The following is a 20,577-nucleotide window of genomic DNA, read 5'->3' as shown; positions in this document are numbered from 1 at the left end:
GAGATCCTTAGAGGCCATTTAATCCAACCTCTACAAGATGAAGAATCTCTTTTAGAACAGCTCCAACAAAAAATCCTCCAGCCTCTGTTTAAAGACCTCCAGCCAATGAGGGGGAAACTTACCATCTCCTGGCAAGGAGACCAGTGCCATTCCACTTTGAGATAGCTAAAGTTGTAAGGAAGTATTTTTCTACATGGAACTGAAACTTGCCTTCCTGAAACTTCTACCTCTGGCTCCCAGTTTGCTTTATTACAGCCAAACATAGGAAGTCTAATCCCTCTTCCACATGAGGGCCCTGCAAATACTTGGAAATTTCTATCATGTTCCCTTTAAGTCTCCTCTTTTACAGGATACACATTCCCAGTTCCATCAGATGATGCTTATATGGCTTAGTCTCCATTCTTCTCACTAACCCAATTGCTATCTTCTATTTTTAATTGGCACAGGCCCCTTGGGTTTTTGGTAGGATAATGTTATTTTATCCCTTGAATGTATTAAAAAAGTAATGATTAAATAAAGTAAAAGTAATAATTAAATTAATATTAATTTACTTATTTAAATAAATCATAAATTAATATTAAGATAATTAAATAAATAAAAGTATTAATTAAACTAAAAACCAAAACATAAGTATCACTTTGTAGGGGACAAGGATCTATCCAAAAGGAACATTTGGAAAGTTTAACCTTTGGATTCATTCACTCTACTTTAGTTCTGTCCTATTTTTTATTCTTTTTCATGGAACACGAGAACCAATTTTGCAGGCAACCATGTGTTTATATGTTCTGACCTAACAATAACAATTCATAGAGGAACAACAGTAAGAAAGAGCTGTTTTTGTTTTATTCATATTTACTCTCTGAGAAAGGCAGACTGTAGGAGAGGTTGGTAAAAGCTTCAAGTTCAAGTAAACATTCTATGATAACCTACAAGAATAAGCAGCCATCATCTATGAACTTTCTTATTCCATCTCTGTGCATCTCACAAAGGATAAAGGTAAAGAATGGCAAAGACTGAAATCTTGTTATGTAGGGGACTCAAGATCTTAAACAGAAGAAACTCCAGTGTCATCGGGAAGCAGCGAAAGTGATGAGTTGTAGGAGAGTGAGTTCTTTATAATCCATTAGATAATTGCACTGCAGGAAAAACGAGCTATCAATTATGAGTTACTGCCTTAAAAGCATGTGAGAGAGTGGGAGGAAGATTAAATATGGTGAAAACTTGACAGTGACTAATTTTCCTAGCAATTTAATATCTGTGCCTCATATTTAAGACCAGAAGGGGAAAAGAAGATTATCCCTCACTTTGAGATTTGAAACAAAGCCTAGATGCGACACTGTGTATTTATTCAATAAGACTAGATTTCATCAATGTCATCTAAAAATCACATCTTTACTCCCCGCACTGGGTCCCATCATATTAAGGTCCATAAATGGCACAAATTCTAGAATAATTCACTTATCACCATTCCATTCAACATGTGTGTTCCTGGCTTACTTCCAAAGAGTCAAAGAATCTTCCTTTACCCTCCCCAAGTTCCAAAAATAACAAGTAGAACACCAACCTGTAACATAGTTGATTCCACAGTCTATTACTATAGCTCCAGGCTTAATCCATTCTCCTCTTACCATTTCAGGTTGTCCAGTTGCAACCACAAGGATATCAGCTTTACTCACCTGTCAAAAAAGGAGGAAACCCCCCCCCCAAACAATCATAGCAGTAAATAGAAATAGATACTAGAAACACGGTCTAGCAGTGGAAAGGGCACTGGAATGGGAAGATAACATCAAGAACCTTGTCTTTTTCCTCTTAGCTACCCCAGAAAAGCCTTGTAAGTCACTTAGTTTCTCGGGCTTTCAACTTCCTCATCTATAAAATAGGGATATGACCATGTTCTTTGTAGGGACATTGTGAAAGGAGTTTACTGGGTGTATTTGAGAGGGGCGAGTTTAAGAGGAGGAAGTCTTACAAATGAGCCAAAGACTAAAAATCCCAAGTGAAGCGATTTCTGATACTCATCTCCTTCAGTTCTACAACATACATCTCTGTTAAGGAAAGCATCAGCCTCATCTTACTATGAATACAGAAATCTGGCTGAACATCTTGATTTAGACATTTGCCTATGATCACAAAGGCATTAGAATTTATCCCTGCTCTGTGCTAAGGATTTCAGTAATCAGAAAAACTGTCAATGTCCAACTGGTACTTTGTGCACCCAATTCCCTGCACCCTTATGACATAGCATACTTTTTGTCAGTTAACACTGATGAATCTTAGGCATACACCATTCCCTGAAATCTTACCTCCTCGGATAACTGGACAGTCTTTGAATGGCACGTGGTCACTGTGGCATTATTCCACAGAAGCAAATCATGCATTGGTGCACCAACAATCTTGCTACGCCCGATCACCACAGCATGCCTACCAGCAATTTGTACTCCTGAAAGAAACCCCAGAAACAATCTCAAACACACAGGCAGGAGGAATTTTTGTTCAAAATGCTGCCTATGTTTTACTTTGGCCAGAGGGATAAGTGTACGTGTACGGGCTTCTATCAAAAGTCAGAAACTTTTCAAGTTTCTTCACCTCCCTTCATTCTTGGGTGGAAATTCTCTGCTTTTAAGTTTGAGTAACAAATTGAGACTTGGACATGTGCTCCTTCTTGCTGTGGGTTTTCTGAAAGCAGCTTAAGCAAAATTCATTCACTGAGTCATAGCAGAGTGGGAAGAAAACCCACATGCACATAAAAAAAAAAACCAACTTGACACAGCTAAACAGCAATATGGAAGAGGGTACCAGATTAAATTACAAGAAAGAAAAGTTATAAGCAACAAAGTGGGAAGTTGCGGGGGGCAGGAGGGGCAGGGAGCAGAGACAAGACAGAGATTAGATTAAGGAGTATGTAGTTTTATTTTCCTTAAGTTTAAGAAAAATGATATACTGGAAGAATGTCAAGAATTCTCCTTGCTCACATTTCCCTTGAAGCTGGGGGTCTGGGCAGAGGCTATGGCTGAAAAATAAAGAGGGTCCCAAACCAGATTCAGAGCTGGAAGGGATCTTATATCCAGCATAATACCTTCATTTTGCAGAGGAAGAAACCAAGACCCTAGAAGGTGAGGTTAGCCATAGGAGGCCAGATGTCCCAACAAACATTCCCCCAAAACTAAAAATATCCTGTTATCTGGTGAAATAAGAAGAATCACATATAGAGTCCTGCACCAATCCCATGGGTGCACAGAAGGACTGACAAAATCCTGTAGGAACCTTGACCAGCTGGGACAGGTCAAGACAGCAGTGCAAAGCAGACTTGGGCAACTGGAAAGCAACAGTGTGGCTCCCACCTGGGAAGGAGCCAATGAAGGCCAGGGGCAGGAGAATAGGCCTGAACAAAGACCAGCTGGGGGCAACCCCAAAGTCTTCTGGGGACTCTGTGGGAACAGCTGTAGCAGCATCTAAGGCAGGGAGAAAGACCAGAGCCATGTGGTGGCACAGAGTCCTTGTAGAAACTTAGGTAGGAGTGCTGGCAGTAGCCCCAGGGCTTGGCAGCAAGGGGATAGGCAAAGCCTGACACAGGAACCTGCCCAGGAGCCCCGGAGCAAGGAGATGGATCTAGGCAGAGCCCAATGCTGGGGCAGCACTGGAATCCCTTGAGGGAATGTCCTAACTTGTTCACTCCATATAGAACCAGACAAGGCTTACCCATTCCCTTCAGGAGTGCAAGAACCCAAGCATAGGACCTCTGTCCCCAACCTAGACCCTGAGACAGTCAATAATGAACAAAAAATAAATACAACAAACATTATGAGAAAATACCTTGGACAGAGACACAAGGGGCAGGGGGTGAGGTGGGGTGTTAAACCCAAGGAAGAAAGCAACCTTACAACAAATAGCAAATTAACACCTTAGAAGACATGGTGGAAAACCTCACCCAAGAACTGAATACCACAAAAATTAGAAGTCAAACAGAAAATGACTCAATGAAACAAGGAAAAGTAAAACAAAACCACAAAATGGAAACGAAACAGAATATAGTAACAACTGACCACGAAAACAGGTCAAAGAGAGCCAATCTAAAATTATTAAACTTTCTGAAAAATCATGACACTCCCTCCCTCTCCACCCCCAAAGTCTGGCTATTTTATATATCAGGAAATTATAAATGAAAACTGCCCAGACTGCTTAGAACCAGAAAGCAAAGCGAAAAGGGAAAGAATCCACCAAAAGGGAAAGAAACCCCCGTGAACATAAGAGCCTAAGCCTAAAGTTTCCCGGACAAAGGAAAAAAAACAAAAACAAAAAAGAGTTCAAATACCAAGGAGCCACAGTAAGGATCACACAAGATTTGGAACCTGCCACTTTGAAGAAGAAGTGAGTTTTACTATGATGGATTTGGTTTTCTGGTGTTTGAACAAATGTCTTGATTTCGTCTTTGAGCTAGAGAGTCTGTTATATTTTGCAGTTCAAACCTATAAATACACTGGAATATTCATAGCAGCCGCTGTGGGTGCCACATTGGTGATATAAGCGCTTAACATATATTATCTTATCTGATCCTCACAACAATCCTAAGAGGTAGATGCTATTATCATCTCCATGTTACAAGTGAGAAAAATGAGGCTGAGAGTTAATAAGACAAGCAAGATATGAAATGAGTCTTCCTGACTCAAAGTCTAGCTCTCTATATAGTGTACTATTTTGTCTCAGGAACATCAAACTCAATAACCCACAGTGCTGGGGTAAACCTGAAATTATACACTGCATGGGGAAGAACTCCCTATTTAACAGGAATTAATGGAAAAATGGCAAAGCACTTTAGGAGAAACTGGAATTAACTAAATGAGAAATTAATATGTTAAGCCATATACAAAAAGCTCAAAATGGATATGCAACCTGAATATTAAAGATTGTGATTAAGATGGAAATGTTTTATATAATTGTATATATATAACCTACATCAATTGCTTAGCATCTCAGGGAGGAGGGAAAAGATATGATACTCAACATTTTAAAAAATGAATGTTAAAAATTGTTTTCACATGTAATTGGGGAAAAAATAAAATGTTATTTCTATTTATTCTGTATATGTATCTGTATTTATCTAGTTATTTACATGTTAAATCCCCCTTTAGAATGTAGGTTTCTTAAGGCCAGGAACAATTTCTTGCCTTTCTTTGTATTACCCAACCCTTCGCACAGGGTCTAACATGTAGCAAGTGCTTAATAAATGCTTGGTGACTAATTGATGAATGAATGTAAAGACCCCCCCCGCCCAAAAAAAAGGGAAAAAAGAAATTATAGATAAGTAACTCAAAGGATTGCTTACTCTAAAAAATTAATATAAAATTTTTAATTTGTCATAAACAAACATATCTCCAATGGTATGATACATAAGCTTGAAGAAAGGTATTTTTTATATAAACTTTGTAGCTCCCTGCCAGTGCCCACTACAGAGAAGGTCCTTAAATTAATGCATGTTGTCTTACATGGAACCAATGAATAGAAAGTAGAAACATTAATAGAAGACTTTAAAAAAAAGGGAGGCTTGGCTTAAGCTCTCCCCTAAATCCCTCCAAACACCTGTAAAAAATGACTCTAAACAAATTCTAGAGCTGCAGAACCCACGAAATAACAGAGGGAAACAAGTCTCCAGCCCAAGACAGGCCTGGATAGTAATTGGGATGGGTCTATCACACCATGCTGGGAGCGGAGCACAGCCCAACGTGGGCTGCGCCAGCACAGACAAGGCCAGAGTAGACCAGTGGATCACTGAACTGTGGCTGTTACGAGACTTCTCAACCCCCAAAGGCAAAGACAACTGAGCAGGTTTAGATATCATCCCTTCATATTCAACTCACCCTGTGCCCTTTGTATATATATATATATATATATATATATATATATATATTCCTTTATTCCTTTCAACTACCCTAATACTGAGAAAGGTCTCATGAGTTACAAATATCATCTTTCCATGTAGTAATGTAAACAAAACAATTCAAATTTAGTAAGTCCCTTATGATTTCTCTTTCCTGTTTATGTTTTCATGCTTCTCTTGTTTCTTGTATTTGAAACTCCAATTTTCTATTCAGCTCTGATCTTTTCATCAAGAAAGCTTGAAAGTCCTCTCTTTTGTTGAAAATCCATGTTTTGCCCTGGAGTGTTATACTCAGTTCTGCTGGGTAAGTGATTCTTGGTTTTAATCCCAGTTCCTTTGACCTCCAGAATATCATATTCCAAGCCCTTCGATCCCTTAATGTAGAAGCTGCTAGATCTTGTGTTATCCTGATTGTGTTTCCACGATACTCAAATTGTTTCTTACTAGCAGCTTACAATATTTTCTCCTTGACCTGGGAACTCTGGAATTTGGCTACAATATTCCTAGGAGTTTTCCTTTTGGGATCTTTTTCAAGAGGTGATCGGTGGATTCTTTCCATTTTTATTTTAACCTCTGGCTCTAGAATATCAGGGCAGTTTTCCTTGATAATTTCTTGAAAGATGATGTCTAGGGCTCTTTTTTTGATCATGGCTTTCAGGTAGTCCAATAATTTTTAAATTATCTCTCCTGGATCTATTTTCCAGGTCAGTGGTTTGTCCAGTGAGATATTTCACATTGTCTTCCATTTTTTCATTCTTTTGGTTCTGTTTCATAATATCTTGAAAATCAAGGGGTGAGAGAGGAATATATTGGGGGAAGGAGAAAGGCAGAGATAGAACGGGGTCAATTATCTCAAATAAAAGTGGCAAGAAAAAGCAGTTCTGTTGGAATGGAAGAGGAGGCTAGTGAGAGGGAATGAGTGAATTTTGCTCTCATTGGATTTGACTTAAGGAGGGAATAACATACACACTCAATTGGGTATCTTACCCCACAGGAAAGTAGGGGGAAGTGGACAAGAGGGTGGATAACAGAAGGGAGGGCAGACTGGGGGAGGAGGTAGTCAAAAGCAAACACTTTTGAAAAGGGACAGGGTCAAGGGAGAAAAGTGAATAAAGGAGGACTGGATAGGATGGGAGAAAATATAGTTAGTCTTTCACAACATGACTATTATGGAAGTGTTTTGCATAATGATACATGCATGGCCTATGTTGAATTGCTTGCCTTCACAAGGAGGGTGGGTGGGGAGGGAAGGGAGAGAATATGGAACTCAATTCTAAAAGCAAAAGTTTTAAAAAAAAAAGTTGTTTTTACATGCAATTGGGAAATTAGATATACAGGCAATGGGGTATAGAAATCTATCTTGCCCTACAAGAAAGTAAGTGAAAAGGGGATGGGGGGAGGGGGAGGGTGACAGAAGGGAAGGCAGATTGGGGAAAGGGGCAATCAGAATTCATGCCATCTTAGGGTGGGGGGGGAGGGTAGAAATGGGGAGAAAATTTGTAACTCAAAATCTTGTGGAAATCAATGTTGAAAACTAAAAATAATAAAAAAATTAAAAACAAAAAAGGGGAGGCTCTGAAAAAAAATTAGCCTTACCTGTCTCTTTGATAAGTTCCAAGCATCCTTTAGGTGTACAGGGAATGAAACAATCTCCTAGGTCACCTCTAGCAAGCTTCCCAGCATTGATACTAGTCAATCTGAAACATTAAAGGCAGAATGAATAAGAACAAGGTAATTAAGTTCATTGAACCCTTTTAAACAGTGGCATGGAATTTCCCTAGTTACCAATACATGTTCTAAAGATACAACAACTTTAAAATGAAGTGACTCAAAAAGTCAAACACACCCATCCACATCCTTTTCAGGAGCAATGGTATTTGTCACCAGCTCCGTGTTAATGGTCTTTTCTGCATCTAAAGGTAACTGAACCAGAAGTCCATGTACAGTAGGGTCTTCATTCAAAGATGTGATGCACTTTAAAACCTAAAAACAAATTTTATAAGTTAAAGAAGGTAGAGGGTAGGAATGGAAACTATTGTAAAGCAAAACATTTCTCAAATCTCATTTCCCCTCCAAGAGTTTTATTTCAGAGAGTTCAAAGAAAAAAATCTACCATCACACAGATCTTGCATATAACTTTCTTCTTAGATCAAAACACTTCGCAATAATATCTCTGGATACTAGAGAGGTATGTTGAGGTAGTAGGTAAAAAAAGGGTATGGGAACCTCTAGGGGGAAATGGTCTAGATCTGTGATTTCATTGTTGTAAGGCATTTTCAGTGAATAAGCTCCTACCAATGCAAACGGTTAGCTAGAAGACTGCCACTTCTGTAATTTATAGTTCTAGAGAGATATCTGGGACATTGAGAGGTTAAGGAATTTGCCCAAAGTCACACAGTTAATGTGTCAGAGGTAACACTTGAACCCAGATCTTCCTGACACTGAGGCTGCTTCTCTATTCAATATGCTGCTCTGCTTCTTGGCCTAACTTCTTACTTAGTCACTTAGGGCCCTGTCATGAGCTCTACCTTTTATTTCTTATTGCTGGAATGCTTTTGTTCATGATTCAATTGAATAAGCATTTATTAAGTGCTTACTATTAAGCAATCAACAAGCATTTATTAATAATCTACCAAAATAAAAAGTTGCAAAGACAAAAATGAGATCGTTCCTGCCCTCACAGTTTCCATTCTATAGGAGACAACATATATAAGTATATAAAATAGATACAAGGCAATTTTTGGGGGGGTGGGGAAGTAGGAATTACTAGCAGCAGGATAACCAGAAAAGGGAATGGCATTTGGGCTGAGCTTTAAAGGAAACTAGGGATTCAACAGACAGAGGTGAAGTGAGGAGGGTCAGCCTGTGTAAAGGTAAGGAGATGAGATGGAATGTCACGTATGAGGAGTAGGAATGCAGGCCAGTCTGGCCGGAACATGGACTAGAGGAAGGGAGGAAGATCAAACCAGTCTGGAAGAGTTAGCTAAGGTCTGATTGTAAAGGGCTTTAAATTCCAAACAGAAGAGTTTATATTTTATTCTGGAAGCAAGAGCGGTTTGTGGAGTAGGGGAGTGACCTGTGTCTTAGGAAGGTAATTTTGGCTCTTGTGTTGGGGATGAATGAGAGAGGGGGAAAGAACAGAAGCTGTGACAACAGTTAGGAGGACATTCCATCCTCCAAGTGTGAGGGTCTGAATACAGAATTTACCCCTTGAGGGTAAATTAGGAGAAACAATGGATTCAATATAGATGTTAAACTTTTTATATAACTTCATATGTAGCACCTCTTATGCAGAACGAGGTTCTCTATACCTCTTCTTATGTACTTGAGTCATCTTATGTGATAACTGTGTCTGTCACAGGCACCTACTAGACTGTATGAGGGCAGGGATCAGGTATTTATTCTTTGTATTTCCTTCAGTTCCTAGCACAATGCTCCAAACATAGCAGACGCTTAATACATGTGTGTTCAACACTGAATCACCCATATCACAGGACTACCCCTTTATTTTGGGTCCCTTCCCTTGAAGTGAGGCAGCCTTGAATATGGGGCAAGGTATGCACCCATCACACACACACACACACACACACACACACACACTTCCTACCCCTGAAAATGTCAGTAAATCATAACCATGATATGGAACCATAAGATTTGATCCACATGAGCCCAACAGCTTACCTCTGCCTCAGTTGAGGTTCTTGGTAGTTTAATATGATTGGCTCTGATTCCAATCTGTAAGAATGAAATTGTAAAATATGTTTAATGATCTAACCAGCTAGAAGAAGCGGGAGGACTGAGAAATAGAGATATTTCTTGGGTAATGATAAATAAATATAGGTATTATTTGCTTTAAATTTCTATGTCCTAAAGGAATCTGTAGCATTCCAGTCCTTTCAAGGAGTCTACAAAGTTAAAACTATTTTCATAATAATACTAATACTTTTAATTTCTAATATGGTCAACAATAATAGGATACAGCCACAAGTTCTTCAGGTGGGGTCTTCAATAATTTTTAAGAGTGTAAAAAGATCACGAGACCAAAAAGCTTGAGAACCACTGTCATACAATTACCCATTTATTTATTTCCCCACAATATTTCAGATTTATTGTGTTCCTTTGATTTTTCCATTCTACCTTTCTGTTTAAGAAGCAAAGCAAGTAAACAAAAGACAGAGGTTCTAGTCAGAAGCCACTTATTTCTAATTTGCAGTATAAGTCAAATTAGGATAAAGGTATGAGCATTTTATTTGGGGGAGGGAGAAGTGGTGATGGGATCAATGTGCTAGTTAGCAGTACCAGCTTAGATATTACCTCCTCAGCAGCTTTTAGCTTCATACTTATATAGAGATTTGAATCATCTCTATCTCCAACCTAGAACAAACAACACAAAGTTACTTAATGTGGTATAATACATAGGAAAGCCATTAAATTTTAATTTGATAAAGTAGTGTTTTTTTTAATTAAAACAAACCTTATTATATTTAACTTTGGGGAATGTACCTAATGTATCTAGAAATACATAACCTTTGGAAATCATTAATTAGATACAGCTTATAGTCCTGTGCTATCTTTTAAAATCTGAGTAAACAAAGACAACAAGCAACAAACACAAACAGAGATCTAACATTCTCTTCTCCCTTCTCACATTCAAGGCTGAGGAAACTAGGAAGATTGCTTGTACTGCTTCTAGAGCAGTCTTAAGAGATCTGTTACCCTCTAACTTGTTCCTAAGACAAAGAATTGTGCAACTCTTGTTGGCAATAAACATTTACAGGAGACTGAAACAAATTCTCTAGCATCTTATAATAAGAAATTGATTTTACATAAGAAGACAATATATGAAGTAAGCGAAACCAGGAAAATAATATATAAAATGATTTCAATGATGTAAATGCAAAGATTTGCATTGCAAGTTATCTGAGTTCAGCTGTCTTTGTTTTTTTTTAATTTACATTACAATTGTCATGGTGTATACCAGAGATGTGAAAATCCCAGCCTAGAAAACTTCAGCAGTAACCAGATTAAAATGTAATTAGAGAATATTCAACAAAATAAATAAAAACACAATACAATATAATGTTAATTTGTGGTTTTCCAAGTCAATGTGGCCCCAGGGATTCATTTCTACCACTGGTTTGCCTGGTTCTGCCTTCACAGTTCTGTATCTGTTCATATAAACTTTCCCATATTTCTCTGAATCACTCTGAATTCACCCTTTCTCCTACAGACAAGTGTTCCAGCACACCCTCCTCTATCTACTGTACAACTAAGCTACTCTGGCCTTCCTTCTCTTCCTGAAAAACAACAGGTCATCTCCAGACTCCTCACCTTTTCACAGGCAATCTCTCATGGCTGGATTTTACTTTTTCCTCACTGGATTCCTTCAAGACTCAAGCTCAGATCCTACATTCCGCAGGAGGCCTCTCCTAGTCCTTCCCATTGCTAGTGCTTTCCCTCTAGAAATTAACTTTCATTTACATTGTACATATCTTGTATGCAAAAAATTTTTTTGCATGTTTTCTCCATTAAAATGTAAGCTCTTTTAAGGCAGGGCCCTGTTTTTCCTCCCTCCCTTTTTTTTTTTGGTATCCCTAGGACTTAGCACAGTGCCCAAAACATAGCAAGCATTTATTAATAAATGCTTGTTGAACAATTCACATTCACCTACACCACAATTTATACAGCCACTCTCCATTTTATTTCTAGTTTTTTACTATCACAAAAATAAATCACTACCATGTGCAAAACCAAATCTCTCAGTGCCCCAGGCAACTCCAAATTGTATTGGTAGAGGGAACTCCTCACTAGGAGCTCCCTATACCAACAGAATCCCAGATCCAACTATAAAAAAGAATTGCTATTTTAAAATTCATGTTCCATCAGTCATCAGTATAGAACCCGAGCAGTGCCTATATAATGTACAACAAATATTAAGAATTGGGTCTTGGGAGTGATTGGATTGTATTGGTTTTTATAGGAAAAAGACAAGGAATGCAATTTGACTGAAATACACACAATCAGTATGGTTAAGACAATTTCTGTAGAAAGCTGGCTCCCTTATTTAGATTCCAAGGAAAGACATTCAAGTCTAAAAATGGGTATTATCGTTGTCATTATGTATTTTGTTCTCTTTGGCAAAAAACATGATTCAAGAAAGGATGCCTTCATATTCAGGGTTGACCCACTAGATTGACCCTATTTGGGTTAAGCTTCCTTAGTTGCTACTATTCTCATGTAATCAAGTAGTGGGATAGCAGAAAAAAAAAACCATTGAATTTATAGTCAGAATACAAGGGTTGAAGTTCTAGCAAACCTACTTATTATTTGTATGGCCTTCATTACCTAGATCAGATTAGATAATCTGAGGTTCCTTTCAACTCTAAAGTACTATGGCTTAGCTCTAAGTTTCACTGTCCTCATCAAAAATATGGGGTAATTTGTACAACTGTGGATCACATGAGAGGAACAGAAAACGTTTTATAATCTTGCAACATTATTATCTAAATGTGAGCTATTATTATTTATACTACGAGGACCTAAAACATCTATTTGCCAGAGTGTCTATCTCTCTGTCTCTCTCCTGGCTCCCACCACTACAAAAAGCTATCCCTCAATTGTTTTTAAGTGAATCGATTAATTGATTTAATGATCAATATTTTAATTAATGATTAATCAATTTTTATCTTTGCTTTTTTGGAATCTGAGGAGCACTATAACACACATGCTTATACATTCTTGGCATATGAGGTGGTCCTAAAGTTACACATTAATTGTTTTTCTTCAGCTTAAAGCACATTCCCCTGACACCTTTACAATTCATTTTTACCTATGGTTTCAATTATTTACTATATAATCACATAAGACCTAACAGCTCTTGTAGTACTGTCTTGAACAGTTTTTAAATTGTTTTTTAAAGTTTAAACAACTTTTATTGTTATTTCATTTTTTGCATGCCTTTAGATAATGTTTCCAGATTATAAAAAACTTTCTGTTCCTCTCATCTGAACCTCACAGCACCCCACTGATCCACAGTTGCACAAACTGTCCCTATCAGATTAAGCCTTGAGGGCAAAGTTTCACTTAATACTTTTCTGTACACTACTGCATTCTTTTAAGATTTATCTTTGTTTATTCTAAAAGTTTATTTTTAAGTTGTCTTTTTAATATCTATGAGTTATTGCTCCATAGTAATGATATTTTATACAATGGTAGGGTTCCCTGTAAAAAGGCAGCTTCACTGAAATATCTAAAAGTGCAAGACGCTTTTGTGTGTGTGTGTATATATTTTATCTAATATTATAGATTTCAACATGGATTTCTACAAGATTTTGACTTACTAATTTTGATTACCTCCTTCCCCTATCTGCCCTCCCTTCTATCAACCCCCCTTTTTTCTGGCCACTTCTTTGTGAGATAATTTACCCCATTCTATCTCTCCTTTTCTCCCTCTCTCAATATATTCCTCTCTCACCCCTTAAATGTATTTCATTTTTTTTAGATACTATCCCTTCATATTTAACTTATCCTGTGCCCTCTGTCTATATTCTCTTCAACTCCCCTAATACCTTTTCATGCTTCTCTTGATTCTTGTGTTTGAAAGTCAAATTTTCTATTCAGCTCTGGTCTTTTCACTGAGAAAGCTTGAAAGTCCTCTATTTTCTTGAAAATCCATATTTTGCCCTGAAACATTATACTCAGTTTTTCTGAGTAGGCGACTCTTGGTTTTAATCCTCACTCCTTTGACCTCCGGAATATCAAATTCCAAGCCCTTCGATCCCTTAATGTAGAAGCTTCTAGATCTTGTGTTATCCTGAGTGTGTTTCCACAATACTCAAATTGTTTCTTTCTGGCTGCTTGCAGTATTTTCTCCTTGATCTGGGAGCTCTGGAATTTGGCAACAATATTCCTAGGAGTTTTCTTTTGGGGATCTTTTTCAGGAGGGGATCAGTGGATTCTTTCAATTTCTATTTTACCCTCTAGCTCTAGAATATCAGGGCAGTTCTCCTTCATAATTTCTTAAAAGATGATGTCTAGGGCTCTTTTTTTGATCATGGCTTTCTGGTAGTCCAATAATTTTTACATTATCTCTCCTGGATCTATTTTCCAGGTCAGTGGTTTTTCCAATGAGATATTTCACATTGTCTTCCATTTTTTCATTCCTTTGGTTCTGTTTCATAATATCTTGATTTCTCACAAAGTCACTAGCTTCCACTTGCTCCAATTTAATTTTTAAGGTGATATTTTCTTCAGTGGTCTTTTGGACCTCCTTTTCCATTTGGCTAATTCAAGCTTTTAAGGCATTCTTCTCCTCATTGGCTTTTTGGAGCTCTTTTGCAATTTGGGTTAGTCTATTCTTTAAGGTATTATTTTCTTCAGTATTTTTTGGCGTCTCCTTTAGCAAGTCATTGACTTGTTTTTCATGGTTCCCTTGCATCACTCTCATTTCTCTTCCCAATTTTTCCTCTACTTCTCTCACTTGCTTTTCCAAATCCTTTTTGAGCTCTTCCGTGGCCTGAGCCCAATTCACATCTTTCTTGGAGGCTTTTGATGTAGGCTCTTTGACTGTGTTGACTTCTTCCGGCTGTATGATTTGATCTTCTTTGTCACCAAAAAAGGAATCTAGAGTTTGAGTCTGAGTCTGAGTTTGTTTTTGCTGCCTGTTCATGTTCCCAGCCAACGACTTGACGCTTGAGGTTTTTGTCAGGGTACGACTACCTGTAGAGTAGAGAGTACTTTGTCCCAAGCTTTAGGCTCTGTCACAACAGCGCTCCTCCTCCAAGAACCACCAACCAGGACTGCAATTCAGATTCAGGCAGGGCACAGCAAGAGAATCTGCCTTTGTGCTCACAAAGAGCTCCTTGCATTCCTGCTCTGATCTGCTGCTAGATTCCTCCCACTGTGTGAGCCAGGGACTCAGGAAGCCGCTGACGCTGGCACTCTGGAGGCAGCCTCAGGAGCTTCCTGCAGCTGCTTCGGCTACCGCTGCACGACCTCCTCTACCCCCAGAGCTGGCGACTGGACCGCTCTGAACTCGATCCCACAGTTTCCCCCAATCTGCTCTTTGGCATTTGTGGGTTGAAAAGTCTGGTAACTGCCACAGCTCACTGTTTCATGGCCCCAAGGCCTCTTCCGGCCAGCTGACTCTGGGTCCGGTCTGTCCTGGTGCGGCCCACGCTGGGCTGCCCTCTGCTCTCAGCTACGTGCGATAGACCCTTCCTGGCAACCATCCAGGCTAGGGATCTGTTTCCCTCTGCTATTTTGTGGTTTCTGCAGCTCTAGAATTTGTTCAGAGCCATTTTTTGAAGGGATCTGGCAGGGAGCTTAAGCAAGTCCCTGCTTTCCAGCTGCCATCTTGGCTCTGCCCCCAATGCAAGGCACTTCTCTCACCAAAACATGGTAACAAGAAATCTCCCAGGATCCTCCCTGAGTTTTTACAACCATCTTACTCCTGAATAATGCATATAAAATCCAAATTTGGTATCACTGATTGTAAACGAATCAAATACTCCAGAATGCCTATAAATACCTCACATTTCAGTCTCATTGTGGGTCAGCTGTCCATTCAGACTCAACACTACTATCAAGCAAGATATTTTCTCACCTACCTGCCTGTGAAATAGAAACAGGCCATTTAAGACACATACAGAAAGCAAGGGTAAGCATTATTAAAAGAGCCTAATTAATCTATTTCCCCAATTCCTTGTCTAATCATAATCTATATTTTAAACTACTATTCTTTGTTTTAGAAGAGAAAAATATTTTAGGTAAATTCATCACAGATATGCTTTCTGGTAAATACCTGCAAAGCAGCCAAGGAGAAACAATGTTATTTACTTAATGAAAACACTAGAGGTTACCCTATCCAAACAAGGAGGGTAGAGAAGGGTCAGACAGAAGTCTTTAAGCAGAGTATTACTGAAGAAAAGTGTTAATGGAAATCTAGATTTGCTTATGACTTTCTCTCTTTAATAAACCAAGAAATAACCAGTCTTTGGGTGTTCCAAGCACAGTTCTACAACATAACTTTCATTCTCACTCAGCAATTTGTGAAAAAGTAAAAAACAAGACAAAACAAAAAATCACAGCGAGAATATGTGCTGGGAATATAACCACAGGCCTTCAAACTGTCTTTCTTTCTTAGAAATCCCAACCTTCCCAATGGGAAATAATTTGTGAGAAAAAGCAAGAGGGGCAAGACAATAGGGAAGGAAGAAAATTATGTTACACAGCATCCACTCCTAGCAAAGACTTCATAAGGAGTAAGATAATGTATAAGATAATATATCTGGAAGCTGAAAGTATGCATAGTGCGTGGTGAGGTAGTATTACAATTCTGTAGAGTATTTCAAATGAAAACTGCTTATTTCCTGTGGATAAAATTATTTTAATGGACACATCATAATACCTGCAAAATTGCCAGGCCTGGTCGGAAACCTGGGACCTGCTCCCTCATTTGAGTAACTTGGCTCTTCAGTCTCTCTCTTACTTGCCTAGGGAGAAAAATAAAAAAAGTTAGCCCCTTAACAATTTTTTTATTTTTTAAAGTATTTTATTTTTATTCTCTCCAGTAACATGTACAAACAATTTTTAACATTCATTTTTATGACTTTTGAGTTCCAAAATCTCTCCCTTCCTCTCTCCCCACTCCACCTCATTGACAAGGCAAGCAGTTTGATACAGATTATACATGTGTAATCATGCAAAACATATCCATAATAGTCAAGTTCTGAAGGAAAACATAAACAAAAAAAACTCAAGAAAAATAAAGTTAACAAAAAAAAGTAAGCTTCAATCCATATTCAGACGCCATCAGTTCTTCCTCTGGGGATGGATAGCATTTTTCATCACAAGTCCTTCAGTTATCTTGAACCATTGTATCGCTGAGAATAGCGAAGTCATTCACAGCTGATCATCCTATGATATTGCTGTTACTTTGTACCCAGAACATTTGACTTTGCATCAGCCCATGCAAGTCTTTCCAGGTTTTTCTGAGAGCATCCTGCTCATCATTTCTAACAGTACAACAGTATTGCATCATAATCCACAGTACCACAACTTGTTTAGCCATTCCCCAATTGATGGGCATCCCCTCAATTTCTAATTCTTTGCCCCCAGAAAAGAGCTACTATAAATATTTTTATACATATAGGTTAACCCCTTAACTATTGACCAGAAATGACAACCTAGGAAATCAAGATGTATCTTTTTTCTCTGAAATTAAAACCAAAATCATTATAGGGAGATTAGTTTCCCTCCACTCTCTTTGGAATTCCAAGGCAATGGAAAATTCATATCGGAAATAGAAATGAAACGCAAAGGCAAATATTCTATCTGGGACTAAATTTGGGCTCTGAGAATAATTTCAGGGTTTAAGCTTCCTTGCACTGGCTGGTTAAGCAGAAAAACTGACCTTTTAAAAAATTTATTTATTTTTATACTTAAGAGTATTTTATTTTCTTCCAATTACATGTAACAATAGTTTTCAACATTCATTTCTGTAAGATTTTGAATTCCAAAATTTTCTCCCTCCCTCTCTAGATAGGAAAGAATGTGATGTAGGTTATACATGTATAATCACGTTAAACATACTTCCACATTAGTCATGTTGTGAAAGAAGAATCAGAACAAAAGGGAAAGACCATGAGAAAGAAAAAAACAAAAAAAAGGCTGAAAATAGTAAGTTTCATTCTGCATTCAGATCCCACAGTTCTTTCTCTGGATTTGGATAGCACTTCCCAACATGAGTCTTTTGGAATTGTCTTGGATCATTGTATTGCTGAGAAGAACTAAGTCTATATGGTTGATCAGTGCACAATATTGCTTTTACTGTGTACAATGTTCTCCTGGTTCTGCTCATTTCAGTCAGCATCAGTTCATGCCTGCTCATCATTTCTTATAGCACAATAGTACCCCATTACATTCACATACCACAACTTGTTTAGTCAGTCCCCAATTGATGGGCATCCTCACAATTTCCAATTCTTTGCTACCACAAAAAGAGCTGCTATAAATATTTTTGTACATGTGGGAAAAGAGCTGACCTTAAAATAAAGCCATTTCACAATTAAAATGGGTAGGAAAAGAAGTGTTCAAGCCCAAGGGAGGACACTAGCTCACAGGCCATTTAATCTATGTTTCTACACCACCCATCAAGGCCCTGGGTTGCTCTGTCAATGTTCTCTGTCTCCACTCTGGCAACAAGGGTTAGACGCAGGAAGCCATTAAGAGCCAGATTCACTGAAGAACCCATTCCACGGTCCCAAACTGACAACTGAAGAGCAAAAATACAATGACCATCACCGAGGGGTAATGAAAGGAAAACTGGTTTGATAGATGCTAATACAATCCAAATGTCTCACAGCAGAAGGTGAAAAGGAAGCAATGAAGTAAAGAGGTAATTAATCCATCCCACAATCCCTAACCCATTAAGCAGTTAATAGTGGAGAAATGTGATAAATGTTACTTCATAAAGATGTGAAATAGAATTGTTAGCACAGATTTAGGGGAATAAAAGGTTCAAAATGTAAACTCAACTCCTAGTACCATCAGCAATTTGGCTCAAGAAAGTCTAAAACATTTCTCTAGGCTGGAACAGTAGAAGAATGAGTGGCATTCACGTAACCCCAATCAATACACTCCCCACCCCCAAACCAGCACCCCAGAAACTAATCAATATCTAAGCTGATGCTTAGCTGATCAAACTCTGGATAAAACATTTCACCGGGGGAGGATCCCAAGACTAAGCTGACCTTGAACATCCTATTCACTTACCTTTCTCAGGAGAACTCTTCCCATTCACTGATACAATGCCTGGACTCATGCGCCAATAGACAGTAGACTTCCTCTGTGCATCCTGCCCCCTATACTGATACTGAATCCTTCCATTGCTAAACAGCAATAACCCCTGCTACCTCTTCTCTCATTCTCATCTACCTCAACAGCAGCCACCTCAACCCTATCCTACTGCCAACAAACCATTCCAGATCTGCCTGCCTCCCTTACTAGGCCCTCTGGAACTCTGGGTCCATAATCAACAAAATTCCCTAGATTTAAGACAACTTCTGATTTTACTTCCACTTTCAGGCATTCACAGACACCTGCCCCCCCCCCCCCCCCCCAAGCATCCTTTCCACCACTAGCTGCATCTACTTCTTAAGATTCTCTGGAATTCTGTCCTCTTAGAGGAGGAGTCAGAATACTCCTTAGTCTCCATGGCCCTTTCCAGACTTTCCTTCTTCCACCATCACTCAGCAACCTCTATTCCTTTGAGGTTCACAATCCAAATCCAGGTCCTGGTGGCTGTTAGTAATATACTCCTATCTCTGTCCTGGGCCCTCTCTCTGCATTCTTTTACTTGGTGATCTTATTAGCTCCAATAGGTACATTTATCATCTTTATGAAATCCTAATCTCTCTCTTGACCTCTGATCACACATAAGCAATTGCTTACTAGCGTTTTAAAAAGGATGTTCCACAAGTATCTCAAACTCAGCATATCCAAAAAGAAACTAATTATTCCCCCCTCCCCCAGCTCTACGCTTTCCTTAAACTTCTCTATTACTGAGGGTACCACAATTTTAATCATCCATGTTTGCAATCTTGGGGTCATCCTTGACTCCTCACTCTCATCTCATATATCCAGAAAGTGGATAAATCTTGTCATTTCTGTCTTTACATCTGTTTAGCGTATGTCGCTTTCTACCCACTCACACGGCACCAGTTGAGGATCTCATCACATCTCACCCAGACCATTTCAAAAACCCCTTAACTGGTCTCCTCATCAAGTCTCTCCCAATCCAATCCATTCTCCAAAGTTTCAGTAGACTGTCCCAAAGATTTGTACTCAAGACTCCACTTATTCAATATTCCATCAATCACCTAGATGCAGGCATGGATGGCTTGTTTACCAGACTTACAGAAGCACAAAGCTATAGGGATCAACTAATAAGGTGGATGACGTAACCAGAACACTGAAAGTTCTCAAAAGAAAAGATTTGCAAAGTAAGGCCTGAGGACAAAATCCAGTCTGCTTTTGAGAGCTAAGAATGGCTTTTACATTTTTAAACAGAATAAAACTTTATTTTAAAAATGTAAAAACCATCCTTAGCTTGCTGACTGTGCTGCCATCTTTGCTGACCTCTGGACTAGAAGGACCATGAGCTCAATCTAATGAGATGACATTTAACTGGAGGCAAATGTAAAGTCCTACATTATGGTTAAAAAAATTCAACTGCACAAATATATGAATGGGTAGATAGCCCAAGATAACAATTCTGGCTTAAAAAAAAAAGACCTGGGATTTCTGTAGACTACAATCTTAATATGAATCAATAGTATGACATGGCAGCAAAAAAAGCTAATGCAATTTCAGACTTCATTAAGAGAAGAAATGAGAGCTTGGAGTCAGCAAAACAGATTCAAATTGTGGCTCTGACACATAACGTGTGACTGACCATGGACAGCTGGTATGAGCCTTACATTCCTCATCTGTAAAATTAGGCTAATAATGCCTGAGCACATTTCTCACAGGATTGTTCTGAGGATAAAAGTAGAAAATGTAAGTTAAGCACTTTGTACTACAACATCAAATAGGAATTAACCTTGTTCTACTGGGCCTGAGAAGGTAAACTAGGAGCAATGGGAAGTTTCAAAGACAAATTTCAGTTCTATAAAAGGAAAAACTTCCTAACAACTAGAATT

General features: G+C 38.5%; 1 protein-coding gene across 1 annotated transcript in view; it reads right to left on the bottom strand.

The window, feature by feature from the left end:
* Positions 1-20,577, bottom strand: part of MTHFD1 (methylenetetrahydrofolate dehydrogenase, cyclohydrolase and formyltetrahydrofolate synthetase 1) — an 89,003-nt gene that overhangs the window by 42,636 nt on the left and 25,790 nt on the right. Inside the window, 7 exon segments of the mRNA XM_036735182.1 lie at positions 1,565-1,676; positions 2,304-2,440; positions 7,472-7,572; positions 7,722-7,858; positions 9,557-9,610; positions 10,190-10,249; positions 16,284-16,368. Coding sequence (XP_036591077.1) covers positions 1,565-1,676; positions 2,304-2,440; positions 7,472-7,572; positions 7,722-7,858; positions 9,557-9,610; positions 10,190-10,249; positions 16,284-16,368 — 686 coding nt within the window.

This window comes from Trichosurus vulpecula, chromosome 8 (assembly GCF_011100635.1).
Source record: "Trichosurus vulpecula isolate mTriVul1 chromosome 8, mTriVul1.pri, whole genome shotgun sequence".
Taxonomy (NCBI): domain Eukaryota; kingdom Metazoa; phylum Chordata; class Mammalia; order Diprotodontia; family Phalangeridae; genus Trichosurus; species Trichosurus vulpecula.
The sequence above is the reverse complement of the archived record's forward strand: the minus strand, read 5'-3'. Positions and strand labels throughout refer to the sequence as shown.